The sequence below is a fragment of the Eurosta solidaginis genome, chromosome 1, assembly GCF_040869045.1.
Source record: "Eurosta solidaginis isolate ZX-2024a chromosome 1, ASM4086904v1, whole genome shotgun sequence".
Classification (NCBI taxonomy): domain Eukaryota; kingdom Metazoa; phylum Arthropoda; class Insecta; order Diptera; family Tephritidae; genus Eurosta; species Eurosta solidaginis.
In genome coordinates this window covers 146,947,218-146,967,092 of record NC_090319.1, presented here as the reverse complement: position 1 = coordinate 146,967,092, position 19,875 = coordinate 146,947,218, and the positions used below count along the sequence as shown (strand labels likewise).

At 37.4% G+C, this 19,875-nt stretch overlaps 2 protein-coding genes across 9 annotated transcripts in view; one reads left to right on the top strand and one right to left on the bottom strand.

Moving 5' to 3' along the window:
• LOC137236868 (uncharacterized) overlaps positions 1 to 19,875 on the top strand; it is a 1,561,671-nt gene that overhangs the window by 1,119,424 nt on the left and 422,372 nt on the right. The gene's annotated exons all lie outside the window — the stretch shown is intronic.
• LOC137238658 (uncharacterized) lies at positions 16,233 to 18,784 on the bottom strand. The gene is made up of 5 exons (XM_067763794.1): positions 17,353 to 18,784; positions 17,077 to 17,264; positions 16,702 to 16,914; positions 16,424 to 16,577; positions 16,233 to 16,348 (listed from the first exon to the last, which is right to left on the bottom strand). Exons 1-5 carry the CDS (start codon positions 17,402 to 17,404, stop codon positions 16,233 to 16,235), a joined length of 723 nt encoding a protein of 240 aa, XP_067619895.1. The 5' UTR covers positions 17,405 to 18,784.

The window sequence follows — 19,875 nt, the reverse complement described above, 5'->3', positions numbered from 1 at the left end:
GCCGTACCGTCGACAACAAAATGCCCAAGCACATCGCCAAAAGCAAAACAAACCCCGGAGGAGAGTGGAACCCTACGCTTTCCAGCCTCTGGTTCGCAATAATTTTCGATCTGGTGTTCAGGAACCTGCTGCGTTAATGAGCATACAGTATACCACCGCTGAACAAATTTCACTTGGTCTCCCTTCGCTACACTCAAATCCGAAATAAAAAGATTTATAGTTTTTTTTATAAACGTTACAAATTCACAATTTTATTTTGTTATTCAATAATTATTTTTATTTCTTTCCTATTCACTTTCTTCAAACTTGGTAAAATTCAAAGTATTTAATGTACATATATATGTTTACACGACTAGACTAGCGAATGGAATATTGTTCCTCACCGATGGCAGTGGTGGGTGTTCGTTGGCGCCTTTCCATTCGCCGCACACGGCTGCGCATAGGAATTGCCGCCGTCTAATGGGGATGGAGGGCGGGCAGGTGCTTGTAAGGACCTTCTGCAGTTCCTGCAAGGCGCGGATGGTGGTATTTGAGGCGCGACTGGCTATATTACGTCGTCGGAAGGCCTTGTGGGGTGTGCGAGATCGTGCGCTTGGCCATATGTTCCGGTTTGGGGGTTGCCGCTGGTTTCTTCGATCTGTCCGCTGCGCGTGGTAGTGGAGGCAGAGCCGACACTGAAGGCAGCTGTCGGTCTCTGCCGTGGGAGCCAGATGGGTGTCGTCCTGGAAGTATAAGAGCAGGCAGAGAAACGAGAAGTTGTTGGATACAGCGGATGATAAACGGAAAGATAATTAGACAGGGGAGACGTACATAAGTTAGAGCGCTGTGCTCGAAGGGTGCTCCATTGGAAGGAAGCACAGTTTAACTAAGGGGCGTATAACAAGCCCATTTTGGGTGCGAACTTCTACAACCCGAACATGGTAATCAGGTCCGAGGCAAACGTTCTCGATTCGTCCCAGACGCCACTCGGTGGGTTGGAGTGAATCTTCTTTAATTACGACGAGGTCGCCTGGTTGAGGATTTCGCTGTGGCGTTTGCCATTTATAGCTTTTCTGAAGGTCCTTCAGATAATCCTCTTTCCAGCGTCGACTGAATTGGTGATGAAGCGATTTGAGCTTTTCCTATCGATTTATCCAGGAGAGGTCTTCCGCGTTTGGCTCAGGAATGGTTAATAGCGGTGCACCTCGAAGGAAGTGACCCGGAGTGAGCGCTGTGAAGTCAGCTGGGTCCTGGGATAATGAGCTTAGAAGCCTCGAATTGAGAACTGCTTCAATACGCACCAACAGCGTCGTGAATTCTTCGAATGTAAACTTGTGCGATGTAGCGGTTTTTTTTGAAGTGGGTTTTAAAACTTTTTACTGCGGATTCCCACAAGCCGCCCATATGAGGGGCGCTGGATGGAATATATTGCCAGTTTTTTCCCTGGGGGGCATATTTCTGCACAATGTCCGCAGAGCATTCGTTAAGAAATTTAACGAAGTCGCGTTCGAGTGCGCGCTGAGCGCCAATGAACGTTTTACCATTATCGCTCATAATTTTTGAGGGATAACCTCGTCTGCCAACGAATCGGGCGAATGCTGCGCGAAAGGCTTCGATGGTAAGGTCGTAGCATAGCTCGAGGTGTACTGCCTTTGTTCAAAAACAGACGAATACAGCCACGTACCCTTTTATGATAGTGTTCGACCTCAGAACCGATGCTTTTATTTGGAATGGACCTGCAAAGTCTACTCCTGTTGTGGAAAAGGGGAGTGAGAAATTGCAGCGCTCAGGTGGTAGAGCTGCCATTATTTGCGTGCGCGTTTTCTGTTTGAACAGCGTGCACGATTTGCATTGGAAAATGCATTTTTTAATGAGAGGCTTTAGTTTTGGTACGTAGTACTCTTGCCTCACCATTTGGAGCATCAACCGTATTTCTGCATGAAGAAGCAGGCGGTGTAAAAACTCCAGACACAACTTGCATAACCTTGAAACCGGAGGAAGGATTACTGGATGCTTCTCGTTGTATTACATTGTAGAATGTTCCAATCTTCCACCGATACGTAGGAGTCCGTATCCATCCAGAAATGGGTCAAGAGCCAGAAGGGAACTCTTTTTGCTTATTGGCATATTATTTTGTAAGGCGCTATTTTCCGCTCAGAAATGGCGAGATTGTGCCAATGCCACAAGCCGCGTTTTCACATGTTGCAACTCTTTGTACGTCAGATGGGGATTATGTGTTGTTGCCACCGATTTGGATTCGTTGCAGGCATTGTTCGCAAAGCGGAACACGTATGCAATCACACGGAGAGCTCGAGAGTATGAGGAGAAACGTTGAAGAATGTCGTCCTCTTCCTCGAGTGCGTGATATGCTTCGACCTTGCGTTTCTCGGGTGGAGAAGCGCTACCTGCTTTCGGCTTTGTCCATGCCGAAATGTGGCAAGAAAGCCATTGTGGTCCGTGCCACCAAAGTGAAGAGCCTATCGAATCATGCGGCTTGCAACCACGTGTGCCAAGATCAGCAGGGTTGTCTTGGCTAGATACATGGCGCCAGGTGCCGCTGGGAAGATATTCTCGAATTTGAGAGGTACGGTTGCCCACATAAGTCTTCCAGGTCGATGGAGATTTTTCTAGCCAGGCTAGTACAATCTCAGAATCTGAGCATAAGAATGTGTTGCATGCTTGTAAGTCGAGCTGTTTTCGAACAGTTGAAGCCAGTTTTGCGAGTAGGACTGCAACACATAGCTCTAAGCGGGGTAAGCTTACAGTTTTTATGGGGGCAACTTTGCCTTTCGCACCAAAAGAGAAGATTTTATTTGGTTGCCCACATGTGTGCGGATGTAAATCGCTGCTCAATATGCTTTTTCCGAGGCATCACAGAACCCGTGGATTTGGGTGTCTTGCCCTGGAACGACATTAACCCATCGAGGGATTTCGATGTGGCAAATGGCTGGCAGATTTTCTGCGAAATGTTGCCATTTTGATAATGTTACGGGTTTGGCGCTTTCATCCCAATCGCTGCCATCCAGCCAGATTTCTTGGAGAAGCATCTTGGCCTGGATCATAACTGGCGACAGCCATCCTGCCGGGTCAAAAAGTTTTGCAACAGAAGATAAAATTTGTCACTTTGTGACCGAATTTTTGGTGTGTTCCGGCAGAATGGTGTATGAAAATTTGTCCGTGAGCGCGTTCCATCGAATGCCAAGAGTTTTGGTATTGGAAGTGCTCTCAAATTTCAAGAAGTTGGAGTCTAGAAGATCCTCCTTCGGAAACTGTTTTAATATGGCCGGGTGATTAGCCGTTAGTTTCTTTAGTATGAAACCAGCTGATTTTAGGGCGTTTATCACTTGAACGAGTGATTCAGTGGCGTTATCGATGGTATGACTTCCGGATAGGATGTCGTCGACATACGTTTGCGTCTTGAGAATTGTTGCAGCCAACGGGAATGTCGCTTTCGTGTCATCGGATAGTTGATGCAACGTACGAATAGCGAGATATGGTGCACAATTGACGCCGAATGTAACCGTTTTTAGATTGAAATCGCTAACCTTGGACTTGGCCGATTTGCGAAATAGGATTCGCTGAAAATCTTTGTCGTCCTCGTGTATAAGGATCTGACGGTACATTTTTTCAATGTCTCCATTGAACACATACTTATGCATGCGCCACTGTAGAATTAGTAGCATGAGATCTGGTTGGAGAGTTGGACCAGTGTATAGCACGTCATTCAGGGAATTTCCTGACCCAGATTTTTTAGAGGCGTTGAAAACCACACGAACTTTGGTGGTGACCTTATCTGGTTTGACTACCGCATGATGTGGCAAGTAAAATGAGAAGACCTTGCCATTCGAAGTTATTTCGCATGGGTCGGTAGATTCCATGTGATCAAGGTCGAGATATTCTTGCAACAAATTGTTGTACATTGTACCTAACTCCCCCTTTTTCTGAAGCGTTCGCTCCATGCTGAAAAACTGCGGTAGGGCAGCCGGGCGGGATTTGCAGGGAGAGAGAGAGTTTTTTAGGAAACTCTTCCTTGAATAGAAGTCGAACAATGTATCGACCGTTTGGTGCACGTGTCGTGGTTGTTGCGTATATCTGCTGACACGCTCGAACCTCGGGGAAATCTGTTTAGGTTGTGCAATTTCATCCTCTTCCCAAAATTTTCTCAATTGAGAACTGAGTGTCTCGTTTGATTCTTGGACTTGTGTCGAGAACGACACAACATTTTCAGTTATTGGACCACTGAGAAGCTAACCAAAAATGGTTTGTTGCGCAAGTATGCTACCGCACACCTTTTTTATACCTTCCAGCAGAATTTGGGAAGTATGTCGCTGCCAGTGACCATATCAGTCTGACCTGGTATGTGGCAACTGGGATCAGCGTGCTCAAGGAGTTTGAACTGCTCCCAGATTTTGCGACTAATGGTGGATGTTGGCAGATTTTTTGTCAGTTGCAGCAACACAATGGCATGAGCCTTTATCCTTTTCATGGCCTTGGATGCAACCAGTGTCAAATGACAAAGCTTGGAGGACTTTTGTACGACTTGTCCACCCATGCCAGAGATTTCGAACTTTGAATGTTCGAATGGAAGTTTCAACCGTTTTTGAACTTTCGAGGAAATGAAAGTTCTTTCCGAGCCCTGATCAATAAGGGCTCTCAGTTGAAATAATTCCCCTTCGTGTTCGACTACGACCATAGCAGTAGGAAGGAGAATTTGGTTATCATTGGCTGCATGCAATGATTGAACCGGTGCGCGTTTTGAACAACACGGTAGCTCGCTAGAATCGGAGCTATTCTGCGTTTGTCGAACGGGAGATGTTGACTCAGCAGTTGTGTGCTGCACGTTTGGTGCATTCGTTCGCGGGGTGGAACGTTGAGCTTGTGGGCTCGCATGCAACAGCGTGTGATGCCGTTGATGACATGTCGAACATGATCACTTGCTCGTGCACTCATTGATGATATGAGTGCTGCTAAGGCAGTTTGTACACAGCTTAGCTTGTTTTACGAATTGTGTCCGGTTTTGCACAGACATTCGTTTGAAACGTGGACAGAATCTAATAAAGTGCGGGGAGTTGCAACATTGGCAAGTTTCCTTTTTAGATTCTGCCACAAGGGTTTGCGTCCTGTTGAAGGACCTGTTTTGTGCAGAATTTTGATGAGCGACTGGTTTTTGTTTGCTTGGTTGAAGCCTATTGACCCTTTCAACGACTTCATATCTCGAGGTGAGAAAGTCGTTCATTTGTGACCATGAGGGTAGATCTCTTCGAGAAGAGAGAGATTGTTCCCAAAGTGACAGGGTTGTTTCTGGGAGCTTTGATGAACAAATGTACACCAGAATCGGATCCCAACTGTCTGTCGTAACTCCTTGGGAGTGAAGGACGGATACGAAGTTGTTGATTGTATTTTGCAATTTCTGAAGTTGCTCACTGTTTTCGGATGGAATAGTGGCAAGAGTCAGTAAGGATTTTATCTGGTTGTCAATTTTTTTTATCTTAAAATTATGTTTCTATTCTAAATGTATGTGTTTGTGTGAAGGGACCGATTCTTATCTTCGGTTGGTCCCTTTTTGTTTAATTGCTTGGCGATAAAAATACCTACACTTAGTTTTAATGATAGCTGTGTTAACAAATGTCTAGCACACTTTTTATTTAGTTATGGAATTTACATATTTATGTTAGATAGATGTGTGTAGATAGGCTGATGTAACTTATCATATTTGTGTGTAAGTATGTGAGTAAGTATGTGTGTAAGTATGTCTTATACTTAACTATATTGTTTGTTGATATGAGCGACCTCATATGCATTATCTTATCTTTGTTTGTGTAGGTCGCTCATATTTACATAGGTTCATTTTGCTACATATCTATGTAGGTATGTGTGTGAAGGTCTTATCTTTATTTGTATAGGTCGCTCAATCGCTAAAATATAGTTTCTAATAGTGGACTGTATTTAAGAATTTGTTAATTACTATTATCTTGTAAATAAGAAAAAATGTGCAAGGTTGCTTGAACACACTGCCAAGGCCAAAAATATTGTAAGTTAAACGATTAATATTATGGACAAGTATCCGCTATGATTTTTTATATTTAAACTAGCAGACCCGGCAGACGTTGTTCTGCTCTAAATTTGACCTATCTGCATACATTTCAATGAGCTTTTTCCGCCTAACTCTGCCCTACCCCTCTACACTTTTTCATAATCCTTTTATTCACTCTCCCTCCGTCTTTTTCGCTTCATCTATCTCCATCTTCGTCTCATTCTATCTCTTTCTTAGTCTCCTTCTCTCTTTTATCTTCTCAAGTTTTTCTCATTCTTCTTCATCTCTTATTGCCAGTCCCAGAGGGTGGTATGTATTTTGTTCCAGTCCCATTCCGAGTCTCAGTCTCAGTCCCAGTCCTAGTACTAATCCCAGTCCCAGTCCGTCTTTGGTATACTTCCCGGAAAAAAGCATCGTAAATACTAATATAGGCAAATTTATATACGAAATTTCAGGCAAATCGAATAGGATGTATGTAAATAAGTATGTGGGTATTATTAATTCTTCTCTTTATTTCGGCTTCACATGCATATTTATCAGTTTTGCCAGGTTGATGCGACTAAATCGAATATCACAATGAACTTAAGAGCTCTCAGCAACAGCTTTCAGTTGATATCCATAATACACACACATTCTAGGGGTACCCGGGTCCACGTTTTGGCTTATCTCGAGACCTTAGTCACCCAGGGGTATCAAAACTACCCTCTACTAAAGCACTCATCAACAGCTTTCATTTGATATCCATATTCTATAAACAGACTCTAGGGGTAGCCGGGTCCACGTTTTGGCCTATATCTCGAGACCCTAGTCACCCAGTCACCTATCCTATATTTCAAGTTAGATCAAACTACATACGGGGTGTAAAACAAATTCAAAATCGGCTCAGTAGTTTAGGAGTCCATTGGCCTCAATTGTGTGACACGTGTTTTTTATATATTAAGATTACTTAATTCTTTACCCGTATTGCTAATTTTTTGTATGTCACCTTGTAGTTTGGCCAAGTCCTTAATGGTTATATTGTTCATTTCAAGTGGTGTTATTTGGTCTTCAGATATTTCCTCTATTGTTGTCACTATTGGTAAATAAGTTTATTTATATCGCCTCCACCTTTGTCTCGGATGTAAGGTTCCGTCTCATTATTATCCTCAGAATTTGATGTAGTGATCGGAATGCCTGGTTCCTTATTATTTGGTGCTCTCCAATTTTTTTGATTGTTGAAGGATGTGGGTGTATTTAACTCGCCATCTGTTCCAATAATTTGAATCGATATCACCTTTCAATATTCCGCTTTTTATCCTGGTTTTAGACAGTCCCGCAGAAAATCTTGCCGGAGGAATAAAATGCGATGTTCGTAGAAATTCACTGATTCCTTCCTTCATTGTCGTATCGTTGTTGACCTTCTGTTGAAGGTGAGTACGTATGGTCAGTGCGAAGCTTTCTCTTGGTATCAGCGCAGTATTATCCAAATTAACATTTTCTAGGTTTATTCCACTTTTATCCCAGGATTGGGAAATTCGACCAGAATTTTCTGCCCAGGGAAAATAATGCGATGTGTTTGGTTTTGTTACTGATTCAGTGAGTTCTTTGCTTATCATTGCATCGTGGGTGCTGTTTTGCTCAGGAGATTGTATGACGTTTGTTATATATTTATCTTCATTAACATGCTGTTGCGCCAACGTGGTATCACCATTTGTTACGTCCTTGTGGATTTTAAATTCACTGTCGCTATCGCATGCAGCAATACTTGTTTGCGGCATGAACAGCTGGTGTAATCCAGGTAACCAGGGTAAAAAGTGGAATATTCAAAGATGATATCGATTCAAATTATTGGAACCGATGGCGAGTTAAATACACCCACATCCTTCAACAATTAAAAACTTGGAGAACACCAAATAATAAGGAACCAGGCATTCCGATCACTACATCAAATTCTGAGGATAATAATGAGACGGAACCTTACATCCGAGACAAAGGTGCAGGCGATATAAATAGACTTATTTACCAATAGTGACAACAATAGAGGAAATATCTGAAGACCAAATAACACCACTTCAAATGAACAATATAACCATTAAGGACTTGGCCAAACTACAAGGTGACATACAAAAAATTAACAATACGGGTATAGAATTAAGCAGAGCTGTAAAATGATTCAATCAATACAGTTATAAATCAAGACTGATTCAATTTACAAATATGATTAGTTGAATTCAAATATATAAGCCAAGTTTGAATGCGATTTCATGTTTTCCATTCAAAAATTCCGTTAGTGATTGCATGACTGGAAAAAAAGCATTCAGCTTGATTGTGAGTGCATCGAGAGCACTCCCACTCACGAGTGATTGCAAAATTTGTTGACTGCAATCACCTTTTCATTCAGTTCCATTGAAATTTTCGTTTTCAGGGTTGATACTTTCGTACTTTTGATGGTTAACGTACCTGTGATTGGTTTGAAGTTGTCAAAATAGTTGTAAGTGACATTGATTGAAAACATTATGTTTGATTCTAAAAAGTTTTATTCGGTGGATTTTGGTTCAAATAAATTAAACTCAATAAAATGTGCTTTAATTCCGATTGGAAGAAATCAGACATACGAATTCCAGAGTCAAAATATTCAAAAAACTAAATTGGAATATAATATTACCTACAACAAAATAATATTTAGTCATAAGGTCCAAAATTGGCTTCCGTATTCAAAAACTACGGTGAGTCTGACTTATTGTTTTGACATTTTGTATTTTAATAAAGTTCTTTACTGATTTCTACTAAATTAAGCATTATTTTTTAAGGACGTTAATGGAAATCAATTGCCACATAAAATGTGTATTTTATAAAGCGCATTTCAATGGTGTTCTTGCAGTGAAAGTGTAGAAAAAAACATTTAAAAATTCGAAGCGGTAGATGTCAAGAAGCAATGCACAGTGTTTCATTATAGAACAAAGTCTAAACAAATTCGGGGTGATACGATACATAAAATGAAAGTTTTGGAGTGTGCTACATTGGATGTGGAATAACTCTGAGGACCCACTATATATATGTTTATGTCAACATAATTATATTTTTAATACCGTGAATTACACATGTGTTTAATTTTATGAATCGAAGAGAAAGCGAAAATTTTAGTTTAATTTATGACTTACAAAAAATGTTTATTGGAGTGACCGATTAACAACGTCATTCGTCTATTTTCGTCCTCCAATACATTTTATTACTGTTGTAGATTTTATAATAAGCTACTCAAGGGACCACTTTAGCTAACCGTCATTCGTTATTAATTATAAAGAAATTCGTATTTATTTTTGTTCGTGTTAACATACATCATGTGTAAAAATTGCCGCTTGAATGAATTTGTGATACACAAAACCATCGATGTTGTGTTGTAGCAGTGCTTCGCCCCATCCAACAGGTGCGACCACTCAAAAATCGTCATTAATATCCTTTAACGGGAGTCCTAGGAAACCTGCAGTTTCAACAGGGATGGATATAGTGAAAAGGTGTGTTAGAGGCGTTGGTTCCACATTGCAATTAAAGAGAATCTTGGTTTCATGTGGGAACAGGTTGCAGGCAGGACATACATTTTGGATGTCGCGGTTGATTCTGAATAGGTAAGAGTTTAACCTGTTACAGTATCCAGATCGAAGTTGAGATAGAGTGGCGCGCGTCTCCCCAGCGAGATTGTTTTCCTCTTCTGAGACTTCAGGATATTTATCTTTAAGAAAGGGGTTGGCCGGGAAATTTCTGGCATAGAGGTCCGACGCCTTTTTGTAGATATCTCCGAGGACCTGTTTATGTTTTTCTTCTATATATATGTCTGAGTTCTCAGGTGCCATATTTCCTCATAATATTTGCGGAGATGATTTCTTAAACCCCTGAAAGGCGAGGCTGCTTTAATCCGTTGTCTGTTGGGTTGCCCAGGTTTCTGGTATTCAGCAGACACTGTTTATTCAGCATTTCGTTTCTCTCCCTAACAACGACTCTGAAAACAGTGTTTTGACAGGCCTGTATATTCTTCAACTGAGTATCTTTTACGCTTGGCGACCGTATCGGGGAGGCGTAGAATGCAAGCGGGCGGTAAACTCCTTTGTAAGTGGTAATGAGTGTCTCTTTATCCCTACCCCAAGTGCTGCCGGCAATAGATTTGAGGACTTGAATTAAGGCACAATTGCGGATGCATTTACGCGATCCTGATCGAACGTCACACTCAGTAATTTCGGGTGTAAGACTGTCGGTAGCGTGACGCCATCTGCGGGGATGTCCAATACGGTCGATATTTGCCGTGTCCATCTTGTAAATAAGGTCACCGATGATTTGGATTGTGACAATGTCAGGCTTCGCGAGGCGAAACAACTGGAGAGATCAGGGAGGTAGTTGCTTATTTTATTACATAGCTCATCGATGGTTGGGCCGAGATCTGTAGCCATACTCCTTCTGGTGGCGAAAGGAGCTTTTATATGTAGAAGTTTGTTGTTTAATTCTTCTTGGTTTAGATGTTGTGTTCGATGTTGCACCGATACTTACCTACCAGATAATTTGCGGTGCACCTTTTGAGACTTGGAGGAAGGGACATTTTTTGGTAATTTTGATTAATCTATGTTCTTCGATAGTTTCTAAACAAAAAATAAACCGTCAATACTATCGATGATTACAAGTTACAAAGTTCCACCTTCCACCATTTTGATATACTACAAGCTGTTTTTTATTTTTCATATTTGTCAAATTTGCTACTCTGTGATAGCAGGAGAACACTCATGTTTTTTTACTGTCAAAAACAAAACAAAAATTAAATATAAAAATTTTTAATTATTTGAAAATACAATAAGCATTTTTATCAATGTTAATTTAGAATTCATTTGAGAGCTAACCTTATTCTTAAATCTCCTACGTTATTGAGTTTTCAAGTACACCTAAAATCACAGTAACACCAATTTTACACAAAAGTTTAATGGAACCACAATTTAACTTTTTAAATATAACGTTTTTACCAAAAATAGTTAAAAGAGAAAGCACTTCGAATATAATCAAAATAAAATGCATTCTCAAATTTTCAAAAATATTTCACCCAACCAAATATGTTTAAATTTTTTAAAAAGCCATACTATCTTGTGTCGCAAACTTTGCAGAAATAATAATTTGCATTTTCTTGGTGCTTTTATGAACTTCATTAATTATATAATGAATTTTTAAATGAAAATGTTGTAACATTAACTATGAAATCCGAAACTCCAAGAAAACCGACTATATTTTTGTATCTAAAAGCCTTCCAATAAAGCAATAATGAAATAATAATTTTGATGTTGTATTGAAGCTTTGTTCCAAATAGAAAGTACCTTTAAAATTCATTTCAATCAATTAATTTTATTGAAGCATTCTTTTTCAAATTCTCTATTAGTTGAGTAAGTCCTTTTAGATGGATTTCTTCACAAACTGTCTTTTCTCTCGAAAGTGTTCGCACAACAGTGCGCGTATTTATAAATACATTCAAGACACTATGATAGAGTTCTGTGGGTACACATTTCCATTTGCAAGGTTTCCCACCTTTCCTAAAAGTGAAATATTAGCAACAAAAGCAAATGCATTAAATTCCAGTGATGTCCCTTCACTGGTTAAGGATGTAAAAAATTCAGTTGGATTTAGTTAACACTTCAGCAATAACAAGATTAGCAGCTATTCGAAGTTTCAGTAATTTGTATTAGCGGTCCAGGGATTTAAGCGATATGGAAATACATCCTTTAGGGGAAGTGCCACATCCCCTTTCCCAATCCCGCCTGTTTTTCTAAAATGTTATAAGTAGTAGTGATGTTTTTCATCTAGCTGCCAGGTATTATTACCCTCGCATCATTGCCTTCAGAGATATAAATATACATATACATAAAAATTTGCGTGTGGGGTTCTATTCCATTAATAATTTAAGTGCTATTGGATTGGGTAAGTTTTTACTTTATACAAACTATGTATATATGTATTTCTATTCTGGATATCTTGGGAATATAATAAATAATGATGATACAAATTTTGTTTATAGAGGTGTAAAATATTTGTAGTGTTTTAACTGACTTCATCGGAATAAAAAATAAAAGTCAGGGGTATCCTGTAACTTTGTAACAAACATATTTATAATAAAAAAAGCTTTTTTTAGTATTTTATTATAAAATTCATAACTGGTTGGGTCCCTGGCATGTACAAAAAAATCTTAAAAAATGCAAGAATGTTTGTTTTTTGCAAATAAGTAAGAAAAATTCGACTTCGAATTTTGACACCTCTACCAACGTTCATGGAGGTATTTTAGCATTCTACCGCCAATGTGGTTTTCTCGTATTCTGTTACTGCAGTTGACGATAGGATTGTATATACATGTGTATGCAAAGTGGCCGACAATAGATCGGCCAAAGTTCAAATATTTTCCGAAATGCCCGTCTCTAATGTTTGTTAAACAAAAAACAAGCTGCAAATTAATGTTTGAAGAATGTCATAAACATTCAGGAGTTATTATGAAAGATATGAATGTTCAACCTGCCAAAAATATACTTTTTTTCTGTTTTACATTGCGCTTTTTCAAATTGCCATGTTTAACGCAATTGCCCATGTTGTTTCAAATATTCTTATCCTGAAGAGTGTCATAAACATTTTTTTAATACATTTTTAAATTTCAACATTCATAAAAAGGAACTTAAATTTTTTCGTACTATTTTAAGGAGTATTTGAGCATTTTTGTAGCAAGTGAATGGTACTGAATGCATGACTTCACACACCAAAAATGTGAAATCACCTGAGTACACTCATTGATTTCAGTATATTTATTTCTGCAGTTTGATTTAACATTCTTTTTAATTGCATGCGGTGCTGAATGAAATCCTTATTTCTCAGCATGATTGCAGAATTAAAAAATTTAAAGCATAATTCTCGTATGAAGAAAAAATTTTGAAATACTGATTGTAGAAAAGCTTTAATTTCAAAAAGCAAATGATTTCAGTCTTCAACAGCTCTGGAATTAAGTAATCTAATATATAAAATTCTTCTGTCACGGTTTTAGAGGCTTAACTCCTCCGAAACGGCTGAACCGACTCTCATGAAATTTTGTGAGCATATTGGGTAGGTCTGAGAATCGGCCAAAGTCTACCTTTTTTCGCTGCGTGCCTAGGGTCTTGAGATCAAAACGTGGACCCGGGTACCCCTAGAATGTGTTAATACAATATGGATATCAAATGAAAGCTGTTGCTGAGTGCTATAGTACAGGATAATTTTCATACAACTGGGAGGCTAGGGTCTCGAGATATAGTCCAAAACGTGGACCCGCGTACCCCTAGAATGTGTTTATATAATATGGATATCAAATGAAAGCCGTTGGTGAGTGCTATAGTACAGGATAATTTTCATACAACTGGGAGGCTAGGGTCTCGAGATATAGCCCAAAACGTGGACCCGGATACACCTAGAGAGTGGGGTTTTACATTAAGGGTACCAAATTGAAGCTGTTGATGTATGCTTTAGTACAGAGTAAGTTTTACACCGCTGGGTGACTACGGTCTCAAGATATAGGTCAAAACATGGACCCGGATATACCTAGAATGTGTTTTTATATTATGGGTATCAAATTGAAGCTGTTGATGTGTGCTATAATACAGAGTAAGTTTTACACCGCTGTGTGACTAGGGTCTCGAAATCTAGGCCAAAACATGGACCCGGATACCCCTAGAATGTGTGTGTATTATGGATATCAAATGAAAGCTGTTGCTGAGAGCTCTAAAGTTCATTGCGATATTCGATTTAGTCGCATCAACCTGGCAAAACTGATAAATATGCATGCGAAGCCGAAATAAAGGGAATAATTAATAATACCCACATACGTATTTACATACGTCCTATTCTATTTGCCTGAAATTTCGTATATAAATTTGCCTATATTAGTATTTACGATGCTTTTTTCCGTTAAGTATACCAGAGACGGACTGGGACTGGGATTAGGGCTAGGACTGGGACTGAGACTGAGAGTCGTAGTGAGACTGGGACTGAGAATCGGAATGGGACTGGAACAAAATACATACCACCCTCTGGGACTGGCAATAAGAGATAAAGAAGAAAGAGAAAAACTTGAGAGAAGAGAAAAGAGAGAAGGAGACTGAGAAAGAGATAGAATGAGACGAAGATTGAGATAGATGAAGCGAAAAAGACGGAGGGAGGAGTGAATAAAAGGATTAGGAAAAAGTGTATAGGGGTAGGGCAGAGTTAGACGGAAAAAGCTTATTAAAATGTATGCAGATAGATCAAATTCAGGGCAGAACAACGTCTGCCGGGTCTGCTAGTTTAAATATAAAAAATCATAGCGGATACTTGTCCATAATATTAATCGTTTAACTTACAATATTTTTGGCCTTGGCAGTATGTTCAAGCAACCTTGAACATTTTTTCTTATTAACAAGATAATATTAATTAACAGATTCTTAAATACAGTCCACTATTAGAAACTATATTTTAGCGATTGAGTGACCTATACAAAGAAAGGTAAGCCATTCGCACACACACATACATACATAGATATGTAGCAAAGTGAACCTACCCTGCTAACCATGAGTGGATAAAAATTCGGGTAATCGTATACTGACGCTATCCAAAAAATTGGATAATAAGTTGGATCATTTTGTTCGGCGAGGCGCCGATATTATCCATGGTGAAATGGGATATTTCGTGTACGTGTGATCTTCCATCTCTGTCGCACTCATTCAGAACCATCATATCAAAAGTGAATAGCTGAACTGCTCTCACAATGTAATTTTAAAAAGGTTGCATACTTTTAGGCGCTCCAGAGTTGCCAGCCCAATGATAAATTAATCCATAATGCGAATTGAAAATACCTAAAAAATTGCAAAAACCCCACAAAATAACCAAAAACCCCCCAAAAAATGTCCAAAATTTTTCATTCTGTGTTTTTATTGAGAAATTACGATTTTCAACTTAAAAATACAGCAAATTCATTTTAAGTAAGTATGAATAATTTAGATAAATGCATATTTTGCATATTTACATTAAAAAATATTTACAAAAATTCGTTTCAGTTCATTCATTATGTTAAAATACATTTATGTATTAATACATTTCATTTTTCTATTGACTAGTGTTACGTTTTGCTTTTCATTTAAAATCCAAATAAATATTTTTCTTATTTAAAATATAGTTCAACTTAAAAATACAACAAATTCATTTTAAGTATGAATAATTTAGATATATGCATATTTTAGATATTTACATTAAAAAATATTTACAAAAATTCGTTTTACTTCATTCATTATGTTAAAATACATTTATCTATTAATACATTTCATTTTTCTATTGACTAGTGTTACGTTTTGCTTTTCATTTAAAATTCAAATAAATATGTTTCTTATTTAAAATATAGATTAGATATCATTCTTTCAATTAAATTTAATAATATAAAATTTAATAAAATAAAAAAAAATAAAAACTAAATACTTTTACTTTCAAAATTTAGTTTTAATAATTTAAGAACAGTTGCAAGTTTTTAAAAAATAAATATATAAAACTATAGACATAGTTAAGCTCGAAAAAAACTTATGAAATTTGTTCAAATATATTATCCACTGACTTTGTATTGGGTATTTATAAGTAAGAAAAGTGTTTAACATAGGAAAGGAGTTCTGATGAGAATTCAAATAGAACGCTTTGTCGCATGCTTCGCTTGGACTTGGCATAAGTTGATCATAATTCAATATTCAACGAACTTTGTACAGCAAAATTTATATCGAAGAAAGCGAGGGATGCTACAAAACGTTCTATGTAAATCGGTATTGGGAATTGGAGGTTATTAACAAAAGAACAATATTATCATAAATGGTGGACTTGACTATTTATTATATTATAAATAATTTAACGTAATATTCGGAATCGGAAGTTTGAAAAAAAAAAAAAACAAACCAAAGTATAAAAAGAAAAAGTGGATTTCACAACTTATTGTTAGTTAACTATACTAATCTTAAAGTAAATAATATAAAGTAAAGAAATATTAGGAAGTTATTTACACAGTTAAAGAATAAAAAATATTTTTGTCTAATAACAGCAACTATCGCCACTTTAATTCATTTGTCGTCAGTTCAGCAGGTGATTTCATTTAACACTTTGTATATTTTACTCTCATTTACGCCATAGTGAATGCGATAGTCGCTGTTATTACACAAAAAATTGCTATGCATTAAAAATTAAATAGTAGTCAGCAATTTAACCCCAAATTTTTTTTTCGTCTGACATGCTTAAATCTATTGCGACTTAAAAGTACATAATGCCTAATAGCTAAAATCTTATCACTATGTATACTTGCGAATGCCCCTATTGATTATTAAAAAAGCAAATATTAATATTTAGCGACAAAAAATTACTAATTTCAAATATGTTGATACCTACCCAGAACCATATCTACGACCTTTAGACTTGTAAAGGATTTCTTCCCTAATCCGCCGTAGCAGTTATACTCCCACGCCAACTCGTCAGTAAAGAGTGACTGCATGACACTCTCGATTGAGCCTTTTGTGCCTTTTAGCCGAAAAATGATGGCCGACTATAAAATTATAAGATTATATATATATATATATATATATATATATATATATATATATATATATATATATTCAATTGTAGAGTGCTTTATTTATATATTAGATCTAGTAAAAATAGGGGCATACCATAGCATCAGCGTGAGCCTTATTGGTAAAGCACTCTTCCACCTTCAGCAAAGTTTCTTCTGATGACATAGGGAGCAAACTTTGTAAAAAGGTTTGTTCCTCGCTGCACACGTCTCCGGAGATACGGCCGATGCTTCTTTGCGTTTTGGCGGAAAGCACCTTAACCTCACGCAGAACTTGGCCTTGAGTCTGCACCTCTGCACGTTCGGGCATCTAAAATTTAAGTTGAGTTTCATTAAACTAAAATTTGACTTATGGACAAATCAGGATAGCGGTAGACCAAAGCATTAAATCAAACACCAAAGATTTATCAATTGGTTGTGAATTAATGCCAGCACTACCACTCTATGGACTGAATTTATTAAAAAAACCCACCTTGTCGGCAATCACTTTTTCTAAAGCGGCTAGTCGTTTCAACATTTCTTCCTGCCGGGTCTCTATCCTTGAAACTGCAGCCAAAAGGCGTTCCATTTGAGTGACCTCTTCAAAGTCACTCTTTTCAGCCAGTGGTTGGGTGGCAGCACGTTCGTAAAATGTTTGGGAAGTTTTAAAGCGTCGTGATACTAAAAAACAAGAAGCATACAATTATAAAGAATTTAATGAGAATAATCATTATGATAGGCAGAACTAAGAATAAAAAAATTGCATTACCATATGCCTGACTGGTTCCCGGCTCCTCTTCCTCGACAAAATTTGAATCCATATTTGACCTATGAAAAATTATAAAATAGATTATGTAATAATGGCATTAAAATAAATTTATTACCTACTGGGATTGCAAAATACTTAAAGTCTAGGTCTTCCTTACTTATGCTATAAATGCTCTCATCTATAATCTGACCTACTAAAATACCTAATCCAGATGAGGAAACAATGGGCTCTCTAAAAACGTCTGCAACTTGTGTCAAAATTACAACATTAAAAGTGTTTCCTTCGCTCTGTTGGTTGACTATTTTTAGGTAACCCATTTTACTGCTATAAAAAAAACTATCCCTGTCTTTGGTAGAACTTATAACAAATTTATCCATACTTGAAATTTTGCTGAAATCCGTAAAATTGCGCCTTTCTTCAATTCTTAAAAATAATTGCTGCAGTATATTATTTGGACTATTAATCATTTTCTTAATATATTGCATATAATTTTCGAATTTATATGCTGAAAAGTTATCTAGTGGACCGAACTGTTTAACGCAATCAGTTAAATGTAAAAGCCCGTGAACATTAAAACTAACAAAATCCGCACCGTATAATTCAGCAAACACTCTAACAAATTCTTCTAACATTTCATTCGCGACATTGGATTCTACTCTACAAGACTTCTCACAAGAGAGAAGTCTAATACCGCAATGTAATAGCAAAAAGTGAGAATACAGGTTGTCTGGAATGCAGTCTTTTAAAACGAACAAGCCTGAATACAATAAAAATTGGCGGTATTCTGTTGACTTCCATTTTTTTATTTAATCTAAAACTCGGCTGCGTCTAGGGAATTCAGAGGGAACGTAACTGTTGAGGAACTTCAATTTTACATTCATTCTTGTTACGTTCCCTCTTGTTACAAGCTTTTCAAGTAGTTTCTTCATTACTCCTAAGTCCGCTAAATGCATAGGTTCTAAAGGGAACTGAGAAACCATGTCAATATTTACGGATTCTAACACATTTTCATTATCCCTAAATTGATCTAAATGATGTTGCATATCTACTCTATTCTTAAAAGAAATATCTGTTCTGGGTTCTGCTACAACTTGAGAAAAGCTCATCCTAGCTCCGAACCTCTGACCTACTTGTTCACATTTAGGGCAGCTTCTTGCCCCCGTGTGCGACTTGACACCAGTTACAAAAGATCGTGCTGGTGAATCGCAAGTGAAAAGCCTTATATCAAATTATTTTAAAACTTCAGCGGATCCTACCTTTACTCCGTTCTGACGTAAATTATTTACTTCTGCGCAAAATTCCAATAAAAAACTATTTACGTCCGGCGGCTTACTCATTCCTGAGTAGCAAGCCATGAAAAAGGGCTTTGATTTGGGAAACTCTACTACGTGACCTAAAATTGGCCATAATGCCCTATTAGAACTTTTGAAAATTTCCAGTACGTCTATGCCTACATCTATGGAAATCCGTTCCAAGTCTTGTAAAAAATTAAATTCTTCAAATGCGAAATTGTACTGTATTCCCAAATACAATAGCTCCCCCTCGGGAAAAGGTCTAATATAAACTGCTTCCCTACTTGTTCCTATAACTGTTCGAGCATCTAACGGTAGTCCTTTGAGTCCGGCGCCCTCCAAGGAACGTAGAAGGTCGGTAAGGCTGATTTGAGTTGTTTTTTGCCGGATCGCCCAACCTTTCAACGCTGATCGTATTCTGTCTGTGAGGCTTAATGTCTCCTCCAAACTTTCTACCAACTCATCGTCGTCAAATAAAAACCTCTCACTGTCGCTATCGCTATCGATATATTCTTCGTCAATATTTAAGTCAAAAGTAGTGGGCTCCGCATTGGGAAGTGGCTCATCATCGCTTGCTACTCTGAGAATAAAAGTATCCCTGCTAGTAGATGGTATATCATCACTGCCTACTTTGGAAGATTCGTTAAGGCCTATATGTGCTTCCCTACTAGTTGATGGTATATCATCACTAACTACTCTAGAAGAGTCGTTGAGCCTACGAAACTTGTTTACAGTTTCATCATAAACTGCCTTCTCCTTCCTCAAAAGTTTGTTAAATGTTTTCCTATTCATGTTTGTTTTAATGATAAATAGCTAATAGTTATATAAAAAAGATAAAAATAACTATGATTATAATAATGAAAATAAAACTAGTAATATTATTAATAATAATGATAAGAATAAAATAACAAATATAATAATGGCTAATATAATAATATTTGTAATAAAAATTGAAAATGTGGTGTATGTCCTTTATAATTGACCCATAAATGAACTGCAAATAAGAAAATTAAAAGAAAAAATTAGTAAAATTTACAAATAAAACAGAAACAAACACATAATGAAAGCTACAGATGAATTAAAATAAGGTCAGGAAGTCTAAGTTGGGGGAAACTGAACATTTTATACCAAGCCGATTTTAGGCACAAAAAAAAAACTGAAATTGTTCAATAATATACTACTTACGGTCTAATTCTGATAGTAATCGGTAACATAGCAATGCATAGTTTCG

Coding starts and splice junctions, on each gene's coding strand:
- LOC137238658 (XM_067763794.1), bottom strand. CDS start 17,404: ATGGATTCAAATTTTGTCGAGGAAGAGGAGCCGGGAACCAGTCAGGCA. Junction 16,915..17,076: donor AAAAAGTGATTGCCGACAAG/GTGGGTTTTTTT, acceptor CTTAAATTTTAG/ATGCCCGAACGTGCAGAGGT. Junction 16,349..16,423: donor GGTCGTAGATATGGTTCTGG/GTAGGTATCAAC, acceptor AATAATCAATAG/GGGCATTCGCAAGTATACAT.